At 41.4% G+C, this 18,196-nt stretch overlaps 4 protein-coding genes across 5 annotated transcripts; 3 read left to right on the top strand and 1 right to left on the bottom strand.

The window, feature by feature from the left end:
* Positions 1 to 60: 60 nt before the first annotated feature.
* LOC105389841 (beta-1,3-glucan-binding protein) lies at positions 61 to 5,480 on the top strand. The gene is made up of 7 exons (XM_038105617.2): positions 61 to 104; positions 1,430 to 1,649; positions 2,799 to 2,953; positions 3,522 to 3,685; positions 4,165 to 4,416; positions 4,663 to 4,910; positions 5,313 to 5,480. The coding sequence occupies exons 2-7, from the start codon at positions 1,434 to 1,436 to the stop codon at positions 5,427 to 5,429; spliced, it is 1,152 nt and encodes a 383-aa protein (XP_037961545.2). The 5' UTR covers positions 61 to 104; positions 1,430 to 1,433; the 3' UTR covers positions 5,430 to 5,480.
* Positions 5,481 to 5,524: 44 nt separating this feature from the next.
* On the bottom strand, positions 5,525 to 8,613 carry LOC105389842 (rab-like protein 3). The gene is made up of 6 exons (XM_048628871.1): positions 8,484 to 8,613; positions 7,815 to 8,024; positions 7,545 to 7,693; positions 6,969 to 7,105; positions 6,097 to 6,151; positions 5,525 to 5,823 (listed from the first exon to the last, which is right to left on the bottom strand). Exons 1-6 carry the CDS (start codon positions 8,527 to 8,529, stop codon positions 5,680 to 5,682), a joined length of 741 nt encoding a protein of 246 aa, XP_048484828.1. The 5' UTR covers positions 8,530 to 8,613; the 3' UTR covers positions 5,525 to 5,679.
* Positions 8,341 to 17,924, top strand: LOC105389844 (general transcription factor IIE subunit 1). Of its 2 annotated transcripts, XM_048628870.1 has the most exons (10): positions 8,342 to 8,534; positions 12,288 to 12,454; positions 12,815 to 12,931; positions 13,630 to 13,808; positions 14,214 to 14,440; positions 14,830 to 14,899; positions 15,428 to 15,556; positions 16,034 to 16,166; positions 16,493 to 16,600; positions 17,692 to 17,924. In XM_048628870.1, exons 2-10 carry the CDS (start codon positions 12,331 to 12,333, stop codon positions 17,865 to 17,867), a joined length of 1,263 nt encoding a protein of 420 aa, XP_048484827.1. In that variant the 5' UTR covers positions 8,342 to 8,534; positions 12,288 to 12,330; the 3' UTR covers positions 17,868 to 17,924. The 2 variants fall into 2 exon arrangements, with proteins under 2 accessions (XP_048484826.1, XP_048484827.1); XM_048628869.1 differs by lacking the exon at positions 15,428 to 15,556 and having other exon boundaries at positions 8,341 to 8,534; positions 14,830 to 15,028.
* Positions 8,869 to 11,752, top strand: LOC105389843 (tyrosine-protein kinase transmembrane receptor Ror2). The gene has a single exon (XM_011561039.3). The coding sequence runs from the start codon at positions 9,116 to 9,118 to the stop codon at positions 11,024 to 11,026; it is 1,911 nt and encodes a 636-aa protein (XP_011559341.3). The 5' UTR covers positions 8,869 to 9,115; the 3' UTR covers positions 11,027 to 11,752.
* Positions 17,925 to 18,196: the final 272 nt, after the last annotated feature.

Here is an 18,196-nt window from a genome sequence, read left to right as displayed (position 1 = left end):
TGCGATTACGAATGATGTACTGAACAACATCATTGTATCTAGATAGGTATAAATGGCTTCACACGACTGATACAGTTTCAGTAGTGAGAGTGTTTCTATTACAGGTGAGTCCGTTATTCAGATTATAAAAACAGATAGGTTCCTACCTGCCTATTTAGTTCTACTCTACATAATATTGTATGTTTTGATGTAGGTAGGTAGATCATTATAATACGAGAGCATTTAAGAAGTACATATGTAAGTACCTAATAATGTCCTCCTAGCCGAATTTCGACCACGGCGGCCAATCTCAATTGAGATCAGCCATCTACGCAGGAGTAGATTATAGTGCCCAAGTGTGTGCGCAGTACACAGGAGCACTCTCTGTTCCATCACTCTCATAGCCCAATGGGACGGATTGACCGACACGACTGGAGAGAGCTAGGCGCAGGACCGATTGCGTTACATGCCCATCCGACAGCATGGATTGTTTCACTGTTTCGGACATCAGGTGATCAGCCTTCTGTGTCCTAACCAAACTTAGAACCACAATTTAGAAACACAAATTGATGGTCTCACCCGGGAATCGAACCCTCTGGGTCATGAAGCGAAGCTTCTATATACCACTAGACCACAGAGGCAGTTGTAAATACCTAATAAATGATCAACATCAACATCTGTTTGGTTGTGGCTCTAGGTACCAATGTTGATGGTGATCAAGCAATTAGAGGTGGTGAAAACCGTGTAAATCTGCACCGATTACACAGCCATTGCATATGGGTACCTAAGGTAGTGATTTATCCATACTTACTTCATTTCACTTCAATTTATGTAGATCTGCCAACGTAGACATCCTACAGACAGACGATTAAAATAATATGATTATGCTGAAAATTCAGTTATCATCGGTAATTTAATTAATGTGAGTCGGTATATTAGGTTGCGTTGGTAGATAAGTACCGAACCTAACTTATGTATCTATTTATTTATATGTAAGTAGTGGTTAACTAGGTATCAATATAACATAAAATATAATGTAAAGTAAGTATAACAAATCATTCATGAATTCTCACGACATTAAACAAGCGACAGTCGTGTGTTAGCTCCATATTGTTCGCATTAGCCATTGACTCATTGTAGGTTTATTGTAAAGTGTTTTCCGGTGCGAGTTTTGTTGAGGAAGTAGAACTAAGTATTTAATCAAGTACCTACAACATATTTATAAACTTACCGTAAGTATTTTTTATATACTGTTGGTACTCTTCGACCATAATCAAAGACTGTACTTAAGATTATGTATGTACCTTGTACCTTCCACCTATGGCAGCTTAGTACTAAGTATCTGCCAAGAGAGTCCTATTCTACAACCACATAGCGATTATGTATCTTCCAATTTCACCTCAGGAGCGCAAGTCAAACAATAAACTAACCAAATCTTCTTACAATCCAGAAACATGAAGCATCTTCTATTATGCGTGGTGGCGATGGCCGTGGCCGTGTCGTCGTCGGGCGATACGGCCCGCGGCGACCGTTGCACGCCGAGTGTCACCACGGTCAGCGGCACGCACGCGCCGGTGACCGTATGCTCCGGGGCGCTCATCTTCGCTGATGACTTCGAAGAGTTTGATCTGGAGAAGTGGCAGCACGAGAACACTTTGTCTGGTGGCGGCGTAAGTTTGTCTTATCATTTTATTCCACAATAAAATATCAGTAAGATACTAGATAACCCATAGAAGATGAATTTAACTAGTTAACCATTTTACAGTAAATGTATGTTAAATAAGAGTAACTTAAAGTACTTCCTTAAGTATTGTAAGCCGAAAGGGAGTGAGTCTGATGATGTCATTCAGAAAGGTCTGAAACGGTTTTATTTTTTGGCCTAAGATTTATTTGACTAATCTCATATTGCATAGTAACGTTTGGTCAAAGTCTCGTTTCGCCGAAAATCGTATGGCATAAATCTCTTTTAGTTAAAAGTTATGTCGCATAATCTTGTTTAGCTTAATAATGGTAACTATGGCCAAATCTTGAATAGCCTATATAATAATGCTATGGCATAGTTTATACAAAGTAATAATATTCGTATGGCTTTAACTTGTTGATGGATCGTCTCCCTACATAGCGCATATGTGGGAAACGCTCCGCTCCGCTCCGCTCCGCTTCGCTGCGCTCCGCTTTGCTTTTGACGACAATGTGCACCTAACACGCTCCTCCTCGCTTTGCTCGTCGTCGCACCTACCTTTAGGTTTTGATCTCAAGGTGTTTAATGGCGTTTGTAATCATTATAATGGTAATTCACTTTCGATATTTTGATCATACAATATCGTAATTTTCGGGATGTAGGAGATAAATACCACAATTTGTATAATTACAACATACTTAATATAGTATTTATTAAGATAATATTAGGAGAAACAAGATTATACTAATACGAACAATTTGAGCAAACGAGACTTAGGTGTTTCAAGTTTGTGCCAAAAGAGTTTTAGACGAAACGAGTCTTATGCCACATAAGTCTTGGCGAAGTGATGATACTACTAAAAAAGTTTAGACCTTACGAGTTATGCGAAACGAGTTTAGGGCAATAAAGATTAGGCGAGATGAGGGGAACCCCTCTGAAACAGAGGTACCACTTTTGCAACACCCTGTATACATACGGGATTATAGTCGACGTGAATGTTCCGTAAATCATTAAAAAAACTGATCTTGGTTGCATACGAAATTATTGTATACTTAAGTAGTTAAGACATTCCGGTATTAACTTACACAACCTACGATAAAATTAGCAATCAAACTAACCATCTCCACCAACCCCACAGAACTGGGAGTTCCAGTGGTACAGCAACAACCGGTCCAACTCGTTCGCGCACAGCGGTCTGCTGTTCATCCGGCCCTCGCTGCTGGCGGACCAGTTCGGGGCCAACTTCCTCACCAGCGGCACTCTGGACATCGAGGGCGGCGCGCCTGCTGACAGGTACGGCTACTTCATTTCAACCACTCGCGCATTTCTCGGCGCATATTCGATGATACGCCATGGAAAAAATGAATATAAATAAGCTAGATTCATAATTATTATACCATGGCTAGATTGAAGTAATAAGATGAAGATAAGATGAAGTAAATACTGAATAGGGCAATAGCTGTATGTTGCTTACCTATGTGTGTCAACCCAAAGGATTTGCAAAGATTACGTGGATCTCGGGTGGATAAGAAAAACATGTAAGAATAGTTATCAGTTTTATGAGATGAGTGGTCCCTAGAGTAGCACGATAAGATGAACAGATGAACATTGAACGTCTAAAGAAAAATCGATAAGGAGATAGCGAAAAATTCATAAACAATATAGTATTAGTACTTATATACACTTAAATCTTATCTTCCATAACAACAAAATGGGTAGGTACTTAGGTACCTACATTTGTATCCCCAAAAAGGTCTGCAATGCAAGTGATAAAGTGAAGTACTTACATGACTGCATTTCGGAAAAAAAAATAAAGTAACTTCCGAATCCCAGCTAACCCCTTACAACCTCACACCCCCAGATGCACAAACCCCAAGTGGTACGGCTGCGAGCGGTCCGGCTCTCCCTCCAACATCATCAACCCGATCAAAAGCGCGCGCGTGCGCACCGTGGACTCGTTCTCGTTCCGCTACGGACGCGTGGAGGTGCGCGCTAAGATGCCGGCCGGGGACTGGCTGTGGCCCGGTAAGTTGTGATCAAATCAAAATCAAAACTGTGATGATTGGTTACTTCCATTTTCAGTGCAGTAGGGACTGGATACTTACAACCATAGTATAATACTAAGTCTATGCTTACAACAGTAGCAGTAGGTACTAATAAGCTTCTAGATGTTCCGATAGCAGTGAGATAAAAAGTGAAGAAGTAAACGCCGACCTTCCGATATTTTTATTCCGGTTTCGATGCAGTGGAGGCTCTTATGGTTAGGCTTTTAAATACTTATCTAGTTACCTACCGTGTCAAATTTCAGACCGATCTGGATTTTGTTCAGCGAAATTTCAGAATGTCCGGCCAGTCTGGATCTAGTTATAGTTAACTAGCAAACTTTCTTTCACTGAGGAAGACTCATCATCATTCATTGGTCCATCCATAAAGTTAACTACTTCCCCTTCCCCTTTCCACATTGTAATTACTCCCGTCTCACTGCTCTTTCCTCTTCCCCACAGCAATCTGGCTGATGCCAGCGCACAACGTTTACGGCACGTGGCCGGCTTCAGGCGAGATCGACCTGGTGGAGTCTCGCGGCAACCGAGACATGTACAACGGAGGCGTCCACATCGGCACCCACGAGGCGGGGTCCACCCTGCACTATGGTCCTTACCCGGAGCTGAACGGATGGGAGCGCGCGCATTGGGAGCGGAGGAATAATAGGGGATATAATGCAGAGTTCCATAGATATCAGCTGGAGTGGACTCCTGGTAAGCATGAGATTCCATTATGTGTTATAAAAATTTTGTACACTAGCTAATTTTTAAAGGCCTAGTTGGACTATGTAACGCATTTGTGTCCAGCATTACTATTGTACGAATGAAGACCTTTCTTCATCAGCACCACATATTCCATCAGTGATACCCTTAAACACGTGGGGCACCAGCCATTTCAGCACCCGATAGTGCGAAACTATCAGTCCAGTATCAGTCAACAACCCTATCCTCAAATTCCAGACTTCATCAAGTTCAGCATCGACGACGTGGAACTAGGCCGCGTGTCTCCCGGCGCCGGCGGCTTCTGGCAGCACGGCGGGTTCAACTCACACAACGTGGAGAACCCCTGGCGTTATGGCAGCAAGATGGCGCCCTTCGACCAGAAGTTCTACCTGATCATGAACGTGGCCGTCGGAGGGACTAACGGGTTCTTCCCCGATGGTGTTACGAATCCGCTGCCGAAGCCGTGGTGGAATGGATCGCCTAGTGTGAGTAGTTGTTATGTACTTTTGGTGTTTTGAAATATGTTTAAATGGCCATAATGTTCCTCTTAATTAGTTATTATATAGGTATAACCCGCGCAGATAAAGAAATAAGGAGAAAATTGTGGCTTTTGGCAGTCTCATAAGTGGGAGTACTACGAGGAAGGAGTATTGAGACCTGCGTACACTGAGGAAATGTACTAAACTCGTGCCTGCGAATAGCATACTGCAGGGCTCACTGCAGGGCAAGGTAGCTTTGTCCGCCATTTTCATATCCTTTCTTTATCGGCGTCGCTTGTACTTTGTGATACGATAGCGAAAAGGCAGAGGCATATTGAAAGGATTATTACAGTATCTGTAGTGTTGATTTAAAACCTAGATTACCTAACCTTTTTGTCTCTATCACAGGCCGCCGCAGACTTCTGGAACGGTCGTAACGGCTGGCTGCCCACTTGGAACCTGGACAAGAACGATGGCCGCGACGCCTCGCTACAAGTGGACTACGTGCGAGTTTGGGCTCTCTAGAGCACTACGTCGTTTAACTCGTTGTGTGCATAACACAATGAAATACCTATAAGTGTTTACCTTAGATCTTGAATCTTGTAAATAAAAAAATAAACTAATTTAACGAGTCTCTTTATTTAACAAATACATAAATAAATACTATTTATCATACAATACAACGAACACTGTGCAATTTTTTTTAAACCGACTTTAAAATGCTTAAAAATCTGGAATGTTGAGGGCGACCTTTATGCAGAAATGGCGGCCATTATTAATCCATGTGATAGAATCTGGGGCTCAGATACTGCTGGTTTGGTTTGTTGGATAACGGGGTCGATGTGGACATCATGTAAGCAGGGATGCGTCTTCGATCTGAGAAAGGGCTGATGCGCGAGTAATACCTTCGTTCGATTACCTGAAATGAAGATATTAAAAAGTTGTAGGCTCCAAACAATACGCCTTCTTTGAACATATAACCATAATTAGTAATAGTAATATATTTATTGCAACTATGTAAGTTTTACATTGGTCTTAAAATTATGTACACATGGTCCTTAACATAGTACCCTGTAGGGCATAGCAAGTTTAATTCTTATATCTTATATCATTATCAGCCAACAATCGTGAAGTAGGTAATAATCTAGTAAGTATAGGTCATTAAATAAGTAGGAACATTATTTTAACTCACCTTATCAAAAAACCGAGTTAGTTTCACAGAGTTACTGGTCCCAGGTGCTAGGGATCTGCAAATAACGGTAATTTAAAATATTAAGTAAGTATTGTAGGTGAGTCTTGTTAGGTCACTATGTCAAACTGAAGATCTACTTCTGGGAATGCAATCTGAAGAAACTTGTGGTGGAGTCATATTAGGCGATATTTGTAAGGATAACTTCAGCCATATGATATTTATGTTTGAAGCGCACAAACGTAACGACCAACAGCGCGAACCCCCTGGATGTATTTTTCAGTTCCTGGTTCCAATACATTAATGCTAGGTCCATGTTATGTAGGCCCCCTGGGAGGTGCGAAATCAGGGGTGGATGGAATGTGTCAAAACCGCGCGACGCCATCGGTGCGCGCTATGCCGCTTGACCGCTATTGGTCTATCCTCTTACCTGGGTTGGTGTGAGTTGACGAACAGCTCGTCGGACCTACACTGCTCAGCGATGGAGCTGGCGAGGCGCCGGTACTGGTTCTAAATCTAAAAGTAACTCAACCAATAACATAGAGATGCTGTCTGAAGCAAGGCCAGTGTCAAAACCGCGCGACACCATTGGTGCGTCAACGCTATGCCGCTTAGCCGCTATTGGTCCACTGCGGATAGCTTTACCTGGGTTGGTGTGAGATGACGAAGAGTTCATCGGCCCCGCACTGCTCGGCGATGGAGCTGGCGAGGCGCCGGTACTGGTTCTAGTGAACATGTAGTTCAATACAAGTAACTCAACCAATAACGTAGAGATGCGGCATGAAGCGCGGCCACAGTGTCAAAACCGCGCGTCGCCATTGGTGCGCCGATGCTATGCCGCTTGGCCGCTATTGGTCCGCTGCGGAATTCTCTACCTGGGTTGGTGTGAGTTGACGAACAGCTCGTCGGCCCCACACTGCTCGGCGATGGAGCTGGCGAGGCGCCGGTACTGGTTCTTGCGCTGCTTCTCCTCGGCCAGGTCGAACTTGGTGCCGATCACTAGTATCGGGATCTGAGGAGCAAGGGTTTTTTTTTTATTTTTTTTTAAATCTTTATTAATTTAAAAGGGCTTGGTACACAAGTGACCATGTCACCCTCATTATTACACACACTTAATTAAGCTTATCTATTTGAATTAAATCTAGCACTTAAACCAAAGTTGACAATTTTATACAGTATCTTAGCCTTATCAGAGTTTGGTCGTGCTAAAATGCTATTACATTATTTGGCACTTCTAGTATAATACGTTTTAGGTACAGGATGGAAGCATTAGCTTATATTTTGGGCAAGTGCGGCTCCATTTATACCTATAAATAGTTAGTTAGACTTTTATAAGGATTTGGGAGTTAACATTTAAGCCATGTTTTATTTACTCAAACACAGTTATCAAATGATTCCAGCTTTGACCTCTGTGCATCATTGAAGCATCATCATTATTCTGAGATTTATACCTGTGTGGATCCCAGGAACTGCTCCGAGTCTACTTCGACGCTGCTGAGCTGGTTGGGGTTAGAGTTGTCTTGATTTAATATCTCAGATAACCACTTCTGGAGATTGATTTGGCTCTTTCTGTTTGTTAGGTCGTGTACTAAGATTATTCCTGAAAATAATGATATAGTTATGTTGATTATTTACTTATTCCCAAGTACTCTTAAAACTAAATTATTAATTATCTATTTATTCATTAATATAACTAAGGCACTGAGCTAAACAAAACTCACCATGTGTAGGCTGATAAAAAACATTGCGCGTATTCCTATGCCCATTCGATCCGCCGACATCCCAGAGCTCTACAAAGAATGTGTTTTGCGCCTGAGTCCCTTCCTTGTACCGGTGTAGCTTGACCTCCACGGAGCAGCCCACTGTCCAGCCGGGAGACATAAGCGGCTTGTTGTGTGCTATTAGATAAGTAAGCGACGTCTTACCGACACCTGAAAAATTCTATCGTAGGTAAAGGTCTACTATCCTTTACTATGTTAAGTTAAAACTTAAAATATTAATAGGTACTTTCATTAAAAAAAAACATTAGATTCTGTTTGGTAGCCGACGACGTGTTAAAAGAGAGGACAATTTTTGACCAGATTTATTTAAAGTTAACAATCTGTGTTCACAGCGTATCTCATCATCATCAAATAGGAAATTAATTAATAAGACGAGATTTAAAATAAACAGTTCAGAAATAGGTAATAAAGTTATTGTAAATGTACACTTTTAAAAATAGCGCGGGAAAATGTATAAGTTATTTAAGTTGGTAACCCTTACAAAGTGTCATGGTGGCGAATAACAAGCAAGTACTCTTTTGGAAGTGTTGTTATTTTGAGTTTAAAATGTAAATACAAAGTGCGATTCAGTGAGTGTTGTGCCCGCATAAAATAAATCAATTCTATTACCGGAATCACCAAGGACAACCACCTTTACTTTCTCAATTGCTGCCATTACAGGTAAATACGATCCTTCACTATGTAAACTTCTTTACGTCTAATTTGACATTTCGGTACAATCAGTATGGCCAACTTTAGAACATATAAAGTGTTGCTAGCTACTTTACGTTTCGCCCAATGAATGCCACTAATTCTATGTTAGGGTACCACGAATCAAGATGATCTCTGCTTCATATTTCTTATGAATTTCTTTGCTGTGCTAGTCATTGAAGGTACAGATATATTTCGATTTATTTAACCAAAATCTAAGTTATAGAAATAAACCTGAAATTTCATTTGTACATGGCAATAAATTTTCAGTAGACCATCTCTTTCACACTTGCTACTATGAAATAATGTATCTCTTTCTATTGTTTTTTTTTCTTTCTCCGTTCATCCATGAATCCATTCCGTTCCGGCTCCAAAGAAACAGCCAAACAAAACGCCACTCTCTCTAAAATCAATAATAATGTGTCCGCCATTAAATTCTGGCCAGCCAGTATCATTTTATTAATCAAGAGTTTATTATAGTCCAGCTATAAAATGCAAGTAAACATATTACTCAAACCTACAAGTTAACCAAACCCTCATTGGCTAAAACAATGGAAGTCTATTGCAAAGTGTTTACCATACTGCTTGCAGTTAAATCAGTGTATCTTTATTGTGCTCCATACAATGGCCAAGTGTGTAAAAGTTATTCCTCAGGATTTGTATGGTACAATCACACAGGAGGCCTTGAGAATGAGAAGATTGCTACTGGCTTATGGAAAGAGATGATATCTAATTTAAAAGAGCCATGTAAAAGCAGGGCTGAAAAACTACTATGTGCATATGCATTTCCTAAATGCATCAATAGAGATGGAGAATTTGCACTACCACTTTGTTATGAAGACTGTATGGCTGTAAAAATGCAATTCTGTTACAATAACTGGATAGTCATAGAAGAGCAGAAAAAACTAGGAGTATATTTCCAATCTCGTGGACACTTCAGGCTGCCTAACTGTGAAGAGCTGCCACAGTTTGCCGGGAAAGGGGCACAAGTGACTTGTAACAATATTGGCATCACAGACATGGACTACAGCCAGGTGACCACCAACTGCTACCACGGCAGCGGCCAGTACTACCAGGGGACTGTCAATGTCACCGAGACCGGGAAGGCCTGTCAAGCCTGGGAGTCCCAGTCTCCACACAAACATATAAGACCCCCACTTGTGTTCCCAGAGGTGCAGAACTCCACCAATTATTGTAGAAATGCAGGTGGTGAGGAGAAAAAGCCGTGGTGCTACACTATGGATTCGGAGGTTCGCTGGGAGCATTGTGATATACCCATCTGTGCCAACTCTAGTGAGGATTTTGACAATATAGCTGGACCAAACATTATAATGGAGAATTATTTTACACCAACCTTTGTTCTCCTGCTGTCAGTGGCGGGACTGGGTTGTATTTTAGGAGTAGCCTCAGTGGCACTATTATGCCACTATTTCCTAAAAAGCCATTATTCTAAGTGTAATATTGCTAGCAGAAGACTACCAAATGTGGATATTGATCTGGACAAACTTCCCAGCAACTTAGCCTATCACACTACTGGGGCTCAATTGAACCCTAAGTTGGAGAAACTAGAGTTTCCTAGAAATAACATCATATACATTCGTGATTTAGGCCAGGGTGCATTTGGCAGAGTGTTCCAGGCTAAAGCTCCTGGATTAATACCTGATGAAGAATTCACATTAGTAGCTGTAAAAATGCTCAAGGATGAAGCATCACATGACCTACAACTAGACTTTGAAAGAGAGGCATGTTTGTTGGCTGATTTTGATCACCCAAATATTGTGAAGCTGCTGGGAGTTTGTGCTATTGGCCGACCAATGTGCCTGTTGTTTGAGTATATGGGGAAAGGTGATCTGAATGAGTATCTGAGAGCTTGCAGCACTGCCCCTAACTACCCACCACTACTTGAGAACAGAGAAGAGATGAGACTACTTGCCACCCCCCTCTCTCACCTAGATCTGCTGCATGTGGCCAGGCAAATAGCCTCAGGAATGGTGTATCTGTCTGATAGAAAATTCGTCCACCGAGATTTAGCTACAAGAAATTGTTTAATTAATGATGATATGGTTGTTAAAATAGCAGATTTTGGACTCTCACACAAAATCTATTTACAAGATTATTATAAAGGAGATGAGCATGATGCTATACCGGTGAGGTGGATGCCACTGGAAAGCATCTTATACAATAAGTATACTTTGGAGTCAGATGTATGGGCTTATGGAGTGTGCCTGTGGGAGATATTCTCATTTGCCTTACAGCCTTATTTTGGGATGACCCATGAAGAAGTTGTAAGATTTTTAAAGGATGGCAATGTTTTAGCCTGCCCTGACAACACTCCCCGCTGTGTGTATGATCTGATGAAGCAGTGTTGGAACAGCCACCCCGGAGACCGACCCAACTTCAGGATCATTTATCAGACACTAGAGAATATACAAATGACTCTTGAGGGAACGCACACTGATTAATTCATTAAGTGTATGATATGTATTTATTTGTGAGTGTGTTGATTAACTTTGATAAGTTATGTTTACTTGCCTTCCTGTATTACGTTAAGATTCTATTACATTCTTACCTAAGTGTAGATGTAAATAAGCTCATTTAATGGAAAGTTTTTATAAGTAGGCTTTTATTTATGTCAATTAGATTTAACAAAGGTCTGAAACTGTGAACTTAAGAAAATTCGGCTTACATAATGTTATGAGTCCCTGACCCATGACAGATGGATGGCTTATGCTGATGAATGCACAATGTTATCAAGCATTTATTATTCAGTAGGTATAATGTTCCCTGTACAATTTTATTTTTCTGAATTGGTATTTAATAAGACTGATATTTCATTTTAGTATTTTAGTTTCTATAGACCAATTTTATGCATTTAAAAGTATTAATACAGAGCATTTTACATTTTTAAATGCTTTATCATACGTAATGACGCCCGTGAGATGCCTTCCTGCAGGTGAAGCTATGCAATGAATGAAATTAAACGATTAATATTGCCAAATTAATTTTAAAAATATTTGTACAAATTGTATATTTTACCACACTTTACTGTACTACAAACTAGTTATTTACCGTTTTAGTTCGTTGGTTTAAAGTCTTATTTTGTAGATATAAATCTATTTTTATAACATAATCATTGTAATTGCCGTTTTAGAATAATTAATGTGAAATAAAGGTTTTGTTTCAATAAATATCATTTTTATTTCAGTAACTAAAGTATAAAGCTATGTGGTTCTATATAGCAGATAGGTAGGTATTTGAGATAGGTATTCCTAAATAATACCTAAGTATACCAAAAGTAGCTTTACCTGAAAACATGGTTACCCTAAGTAACCGAAGTGTGACTACCTACTACAGTGGTAACCACTGCAACCCTTCACAAATGTTTTTTTATGGCGATAGCGTCCGTTATCCAAACGCTTACGACAGGAAGTAGTTACTCGTAAAAGTCCACATGTATATAAAATTCAGCTATGAATAAAAGCCTTTGTTCACTCATGGAATACCCATCTACTATCCTAAAATCCTAGAAACTTAGCAAGCTTGAGCTTTCATCATGGTAAGTAACTAGTTATTCATAGTAGATCCTTACAATAAGTATAATAATAGTTATAAATTGTCCGAAGTTGGTGTTACAACAACCTGCCATTCAACCCCGTCCTCTAATTGGCTGCAGCGATCGGCTCAACTACCATACATCTAACCCCGCCCTCTAATTGGCTTCAGCGACGGCCGTACCTCCAACCCCGTCCCCTGATTGGCCGCAGCGATGACGGAGGAGCGCCTGGTGACCGAGGTGCCGAGCAGCCTCAAGCAGCTGGCGCGGCTCGTGGTCCGCGGCTTCTACAGCATCGAGGATGCTCTTATTGTGGACATGCTGGTGCGGAATCCCTGTGAGTATCTGAGAAGCATTTAAATTCTGTGGTGTATGAAAGAGGCCTCCTCGAAGAGTAGTCCATCTAATTGACTAACAGAACTGTCGAAAAGTACCTATATAGTTACCTAACTACTTTAACATTAGGTAACAGTACCTACTAAAACTTGAACGATTGGGCCAGCTTGAGGTTACAATTAAAACCTTATATTAAAATATAATCATCATCATCAGTCCATAGTCATCCACTAACGGACTATAGGCCTCGACACCATCCAAATGCGTAAAGTGATCTTTATCAAAAATACTCACTGAGCAGACTGTCCATGTTGCTAAAATAGTAGGTAGGTACCTAATTAAAAACTATATTTCTTTGCAGGTATGAAAGAAGACGACATCTGTGAACTTTTAAAATTTGAACGCAAAATGTTGAGAGCGCGGATAGCCACACTAAAAAACGACAAATTCATCCAAGTCAGACTGAAAATGGAAACAGGTAAAATCTCTTCCGGTGTTTTTTTCTCTATCAAGCTAAGATGGTACCTACTTATTTAAAATGCGGCGACTCATTCTGGTTCCGGCTGCAGTCAACAAAAACTCAAATCCAATGTCAGATGATTCAACCTGACCTTGCACTTATATGCCCCCATTCCTCTTCATTACAAAATACTGTGCAGAGTCAGAGATCGAGTGGATAAAATAAAATGTAGGTACGGTGGCCTGCGCCTAAAAGTATACAGGCGGAGTTTTTAAAATAGCTCCCTGATGATGAAGGGACCAGCTACATCTGTCATAAATCCGGGGACCTGTTGTGTGTGATGTGTGTAGCAGTGGTGTTTATGTGGATGTGCTTGAGCAGCATGTGAGCTTGAGATCGCTATTTTAAAAACTCCGCCTGTATACTTTTAGGCGCAGGCCACCGTACCTACCTAGTTATTTTGTGTATAATATGTAGAAGCACATCTAGATATGTGATCCCACCAACCCGCAGTGGACCAGCGTAGTGGGAAATGGTACAAGCTAGGAAGGCAGTTTAGACCAGTTTAGACCTTGAGGATATGCAGAAAGGTTCCACTCGAGAGAGCCACGTGCAGGTATTTACACCCCCACAGAGATATAATAGAGAATAGAATAGTACCTAAAAACTCACCTATTCCAAAATTTTATAATTAGGTACTTATGTTTGTTCCCCAGGACCGGACGGCAAAGCTCAGAAAGTGAACTACTACTTCATAAACTACAAGACGTTCGTGAACGTGGTCAAGTACAAGCTGGATCTGATGCGCAAGCGCATGGAGACCGAGGAGAGGGACGCCACTAGTCGGGCTAGCTTCAAGTGTCCAGCTTGTCTCAAGACATTTACGGATTTAGAGGTACCTACCTACCCCATTATACCTAAATACTAACTCCAGTTCATATCATCACCATCAGTTATAACGCCTCTCCCAAGGAACGCCATTAACGCCTCTCCCAAGGAACGCCACACAGCTCTGCCCTCAGAGTTCCTATTCCAACCACTACCTGCCTTGTAGAAGGCCGTCGGCCCACCAAGCTAGAGAGTGTCTTGCTACATCTATGTTCTTTACCCGAGAATTAGTCTACCCTGTAGGCATCCGCAGACATGACTTCATCACTGCCACTTCAGCACAGATTTTAAGAACTACTTACCTATTACCTATTTTATGTTTTCTGTCGAATTATTATTATATTATTACCTACCTCATTAGTAACTTACCTAATTTCCTGGAGACTACATTTGACCGTTACAACCACCCCAGGCTGACCAGCTATACGACATGATGACGCAAGAGTTCCGGTGTACATTCTGCAACGCGGTGGTCGAGGAGGACCAATCAGCGCTGCCCAAGAAGGACTCTCGACTGCTAATGGCCAAGTTCAACGAACAGTTAGAACCCTTGTACATTCTCTTACGAGAAGTCGAGGGCATTAAATTAGCGCCTGAGATTCTGGAGCCGGAACCTGTCGATATTAATACTATTCGAGGGTAAGTTATGTTTAATTATTGACGTCATTTTCGTGCACGAAACCATCCTCCCTGAGTGACCTTTCAACTGTCCAGCAAAGGGTCTAGTATACATACATACATACAGGCGCCTCTTAATTTGAAATTACTTGATAACGCCTTTTGACCCCTTCTTTGAAGGAAGCCACAGAAGGTGCACGTCATAATTCCTCAGAAAGGGCATTCCAGAGCAGTACGGCCGTGTAAATTTCGTTTTTTTACGGTGGAACTTGCAGTGGCAAGTTCTGTGCAGACCCAAGTGCGCGGTCATGGGAACAGTGCCCAAAACATAAAATTATCTTAACTACACCGTATCACAACCAGCATAATTTTGCATCGCATATTATAACCCATTCCCTCCTCCATTCCAGTCTAACCTCAAAAACCATGGCCGCGCGGCCCCCAGGCATGGAGTGGTCGGGCGAAGCGACCCGCAGCCAGGGCCTGGCCGTAGAGGAGACTCGAGTGGACATCTCTATAGGAGAGGAGGACGCCGGCGCCGACGCCAGCAAGCTGAGGAAGGAACGGCCCGTGTGGATGGTGGAGAGCACCATTGTTGGGGCTGAACAGGTATTGTATTCTAACCTTCAGGCGACTTGCACCAATATCTTAAATCTAGATTAAAGGCGACTGGCATCAAAATATTAAATCCAGATTTAGTGTCTAATCTCAATTTAAGAAAAGTATATCCATATTGATTTATGGCTTTAAGCGAGATGAAACACTAAATCTAGATTTAAGATTTGGGTACAAGTCGCCCTTCATCAGTGGCCACAGCATCTTAACAGATGATAGTTGCAGCTAGATTTAAGTAGGTACTTTCTTTCGCTTGAAGAGTCACGCTATATATAGTAGGTAAAAAAAAACTCATTGGTAAATACCACGGCCGGAATTAGAATCCAGCATTTCCATCGTGAGAAGCGCTACCCTCCTGAGCCATCACTGCTCCCGTATGGGACCCGCAGCCAGGGCCTGGCCGTGGAGGAGACTCGAGTGGACATCTCTATAGGAGAGGAGGACGCCGGCGCCGACGCCAGCAAGCTGAGGAAGGAACGGCCCGTGTGGATGGTGGAGAGCACCATTGTTGGGGCTGAACAGGTACTGTATTGTAATCTTACCTTTGTGTCTATCCCCTAGTACCCCAACTGGAGACCTACGACGCTACCATAAAATTTGTCAGTAACCCAACTCGGGAACTAAGTGGCTCTACAGGTTAAGGTCTTAACTATTTAGATACTGTCTTTCTCTTGAAGAGTCGCGCTATATACCTACCTACAGAAAAAAAAATCGATTTAGGAAACGTCAGTCCATATAAAATTTAGATTTAATATGTTATTTTAATATGTGTGTAATGTCAATTTAAGTAACGTCAATCCATATTAATTTATGGCTTAAATCGACATACTTACTAAATCTAGATTTAAGAATTTGGTGCAATCGCCCTTAAGTTCTTAACTACCTTAGTTTGACCCACGATGTCGATTTGAGATGTGTGTAGATGCTGTCTCGCTCTGTCAAATAAAGGGTTCGTTTCATCTTTTCTTTTTTTCTAATGGTTACCAATGTTATTTCCAGGGCGACAGCGTCCATTCCTCAGACGCAGCGCTCGAAAAGGCGGCCAGCAACGCCAGCAACGCGAAGGGAAGCGGGAAGGAGAAGAACGACGACATCATGTCCGTCCTGCTCGCACACGAGAAGCAGAATACTGGTGCGTAGTGTTTTGTCTCTTTCGTGTATCAGTTCACGATATTCTACAGTATTAACCATCGTAGTCTTCTTTAGTCTGTGATTTGCCCTGATGTGGCTTTGGGCTATTCAACAACTGGTCTTATACTTATGCAGGAAGCGGAGATGACTTTTGGCTATTAAACAACCGGTCTTGATTATTCTGAAAATATAGATGGGTAGTAGTAGACCTATTCGTGCTATCTCATTTCACGAACTGATCTGTAGGTAACGGAACCAAACCACAGTGATGCAATATTATCGTGAATGTGCAAATAATTAAATTATTAATTTATTTCCCAATTCCAGGCAACCCCACTTCGAACGCGGTGAAGGGCATCGAGCCCGAGAGCTCGGACTCCAGCGGGGACGAGTCCAAGGACCCCTTCAAACTGAAGGACGAGCTCGCCGCCGTCGGTAAGATATGGAGTCCTTATGTTATATGCAGTAGATGGTTCTACCTTTTTTGGCCTAAGATTTATTTGCCTAATCTCGTATTGCATAGTAACGTTTGGTCAAAATCTCGTTTCGCCGAAAATCGTATCGCATAAATCTCTTTTAGTAAAAAGTTACTTCGCATAATCTTGTTTAGCCTAATAATGGTATAGCCAAATCTTGAATAGTCTAATAATGCTATGGCATAGGTTATATAAAGTAATAATATTCGTTTGGCTTTAACTTTGATGGAGCATCTCCCTACATAGCGCAAACTGGTGCCTTGTATTGTTGCCGCTATGTGGGAAACGCTCCGCTCCGCTTCGCTGCGCTCCGCTTTGCTTTTGACGATAATGTGCACCTAACACGCTCCTCCTCGCTTTGCTCGTCGTCGCACCTATCTTTAGGTTTCGATCCCATGGGGTTTAATGGCGTTTGTAATAATTACTTATAATGGTCATTCACTTTCGATATTTTGATCATTCAATATCGTGATTTTCGGGATGTAGGAGAAAAATACCACAATTTGTACATTTAAAACATACTTAATATTGTATTTGTAAATATAATATTAGGAGAATCAAGATTATACCAATACGAACAATTAGAGCAAACGAGACTTAGGTGTTTCAAGTTTGTGCCAAAAAAGTTTTAGACGAAACGAGTCTTATGCCACATAAGACTTGGTGAAGTGATGATTCTACCAAAAAAGTTTAGACCTTACGAGTTATGCGAAACAAGTTTAGGGCAATAAAGATTAGGCCAGAGGAGGGGAACCCCTAAAGTATACTTACTCCATTTTCTAATACCTACGCTTGGTCTCTGTATGTAGCCATGTAACTTGATGTAACATCTGAACAAGATCCCGTGCACCCCACTTTTATTTGAAATCTATATGTACAATGTTCTTCGCTATGTTTTATCTCAATTAATTCAGTCGTCTTTCAACTACACTCACGAGCAATGAAAAGTTCCAGTAACATAGAACGTCAATGGCAGGCACGTGGGACTTTTTCATTGCACGTGAGTGTATTCTCTGAATAATATTACAACAACAACCCCTTAATTCGCAGCTGAAATGGAGAGCGAAGACTCGGACTCCGACACAAACGTTCCCAACGTGATGGTGAACGGGAAGCCTCTTCCACTGACCGACGTGGACGATGACGTCATCGCCAAAATGACGCCAACAGAAAAGGAGACGTATATACAAGTGTACCAGGAGTACTACAGCCATATGTACGACTGAGAGAAGTGCTGTTGTGAGTATATTGTTTAGAGATTACTAATAAATCGTACAATTTTTTTTACGTGTTGTTTTTGGATTCCTGTGCCGGATTGGTTAGTTTAGTGGGAATAGACCATAAGAGTAGACTAGAGAATAGGTGTGCAAGGCTTATGCCTAAGCTGGGGATACCATTTTGAATAAATAGTGCGCAATAGTCGGTGTTGAGGCACTAGTAGGTAAGACCAGCTTCATTAGTGGCTATATGCCTTCGCCAAACTCATAAACCGTCAATGCTTGAATAATCGATTTATAAGCTTCACAAGGTACTGACTTACTTGACTTAGTATCCT

The sequence above is a fragment of the Plutella xylostella genome, chromosome 22 (genome assembly GCF_932276165.1).
Source record: "Plutella xylostella chromosome 22, ilPluXylo3.1, whole genome shotgun sequence".
NCBI classification, from domain to species: domain Eukaryota; kingdom Metazoa; phylum Arthropoda; class Insecta; order Lepidoptera; family Plutellidae; genus Plutella; species Plutella xylostella.
This window is presented reverse-complemented; position numbering and strand designations above follow the sequence as displayed.

Excerpts from the sequence above, each read along its gene's own strand:
- LOC105389841 (XM_038105617.2), top strand. The coding sequence starts at position 1,434 with ATGAAGCATCTTCTATTATGCGTGGTGGCGATGGCCGTGGCCGTGTCG. Across the intron at positions 3,686-4,164 it reads CGGGGACTGGCTGTGGCCCG|CAATCTGGCTGATGCCAGCG; the intron begins GTAAGTTGTGAT and ends TCTTCCCCACAG. Across the intron at positions 4,417-4,662 it reads TCAGCTGGAGTGGACTCCTG|ACTTCATCAAGTTCAGCATC; the intron begins GTAAGCATGAGA and ends CTCAAATTCCAG.
- LOC105389842 (XM_048628871.1), bottom strand. The coding sequence starts at position 8,529 with ATGGCAGCAATTGAGAAAGTAAAGGTGGTTGTCCTTGGTGATTCCG. Across the intron at positions 7,694-7,814 it reads TTTTTATCAGCCTACACATG|GAATAATCTTAGTACACGAC; the intron begins GTGAGTTTTGTT and ends CATTATTTTCAG. Across the intron at positions 7,106-7,544 it reads AGTTCCTGGGATCCACACAG|ATCCCGATACTAGTGATCGG; the intron begins GTATAAATCTCA and ends CTTGCTCCTCAG.
- LOC105389843 (XM_011561039.3), top strand. The coding sequence starts at position 9,116 with ATGGAAGTCTATTGCAAAGTGTTTACCATACTGCTTGCAGTTAAATCA.
- LOC105389844 (XM_048628869.1), top strand. The coding sequence starts at position 12,331 with ATGACGGAGGAGCGCCTGGTGACCGAGGTGCCGAGCAGCCTCAAGCAG. Across the intron at positions 12,455-12,814 it reads CATGCTGGTGCGGAATCCCT|GTATGAAAGAAGACGACATC; the intron begins GTGAGTATCTGA and ends ATTTCTTTGCAG. Across the intron at positions 15,029-16,033 it reads CCATTGTTGGGGCTGAACAG|GGCGACAGCGTCCATTCCTC; the intron begins GTATTGTATTCT and ends TGTTATTTCCAG.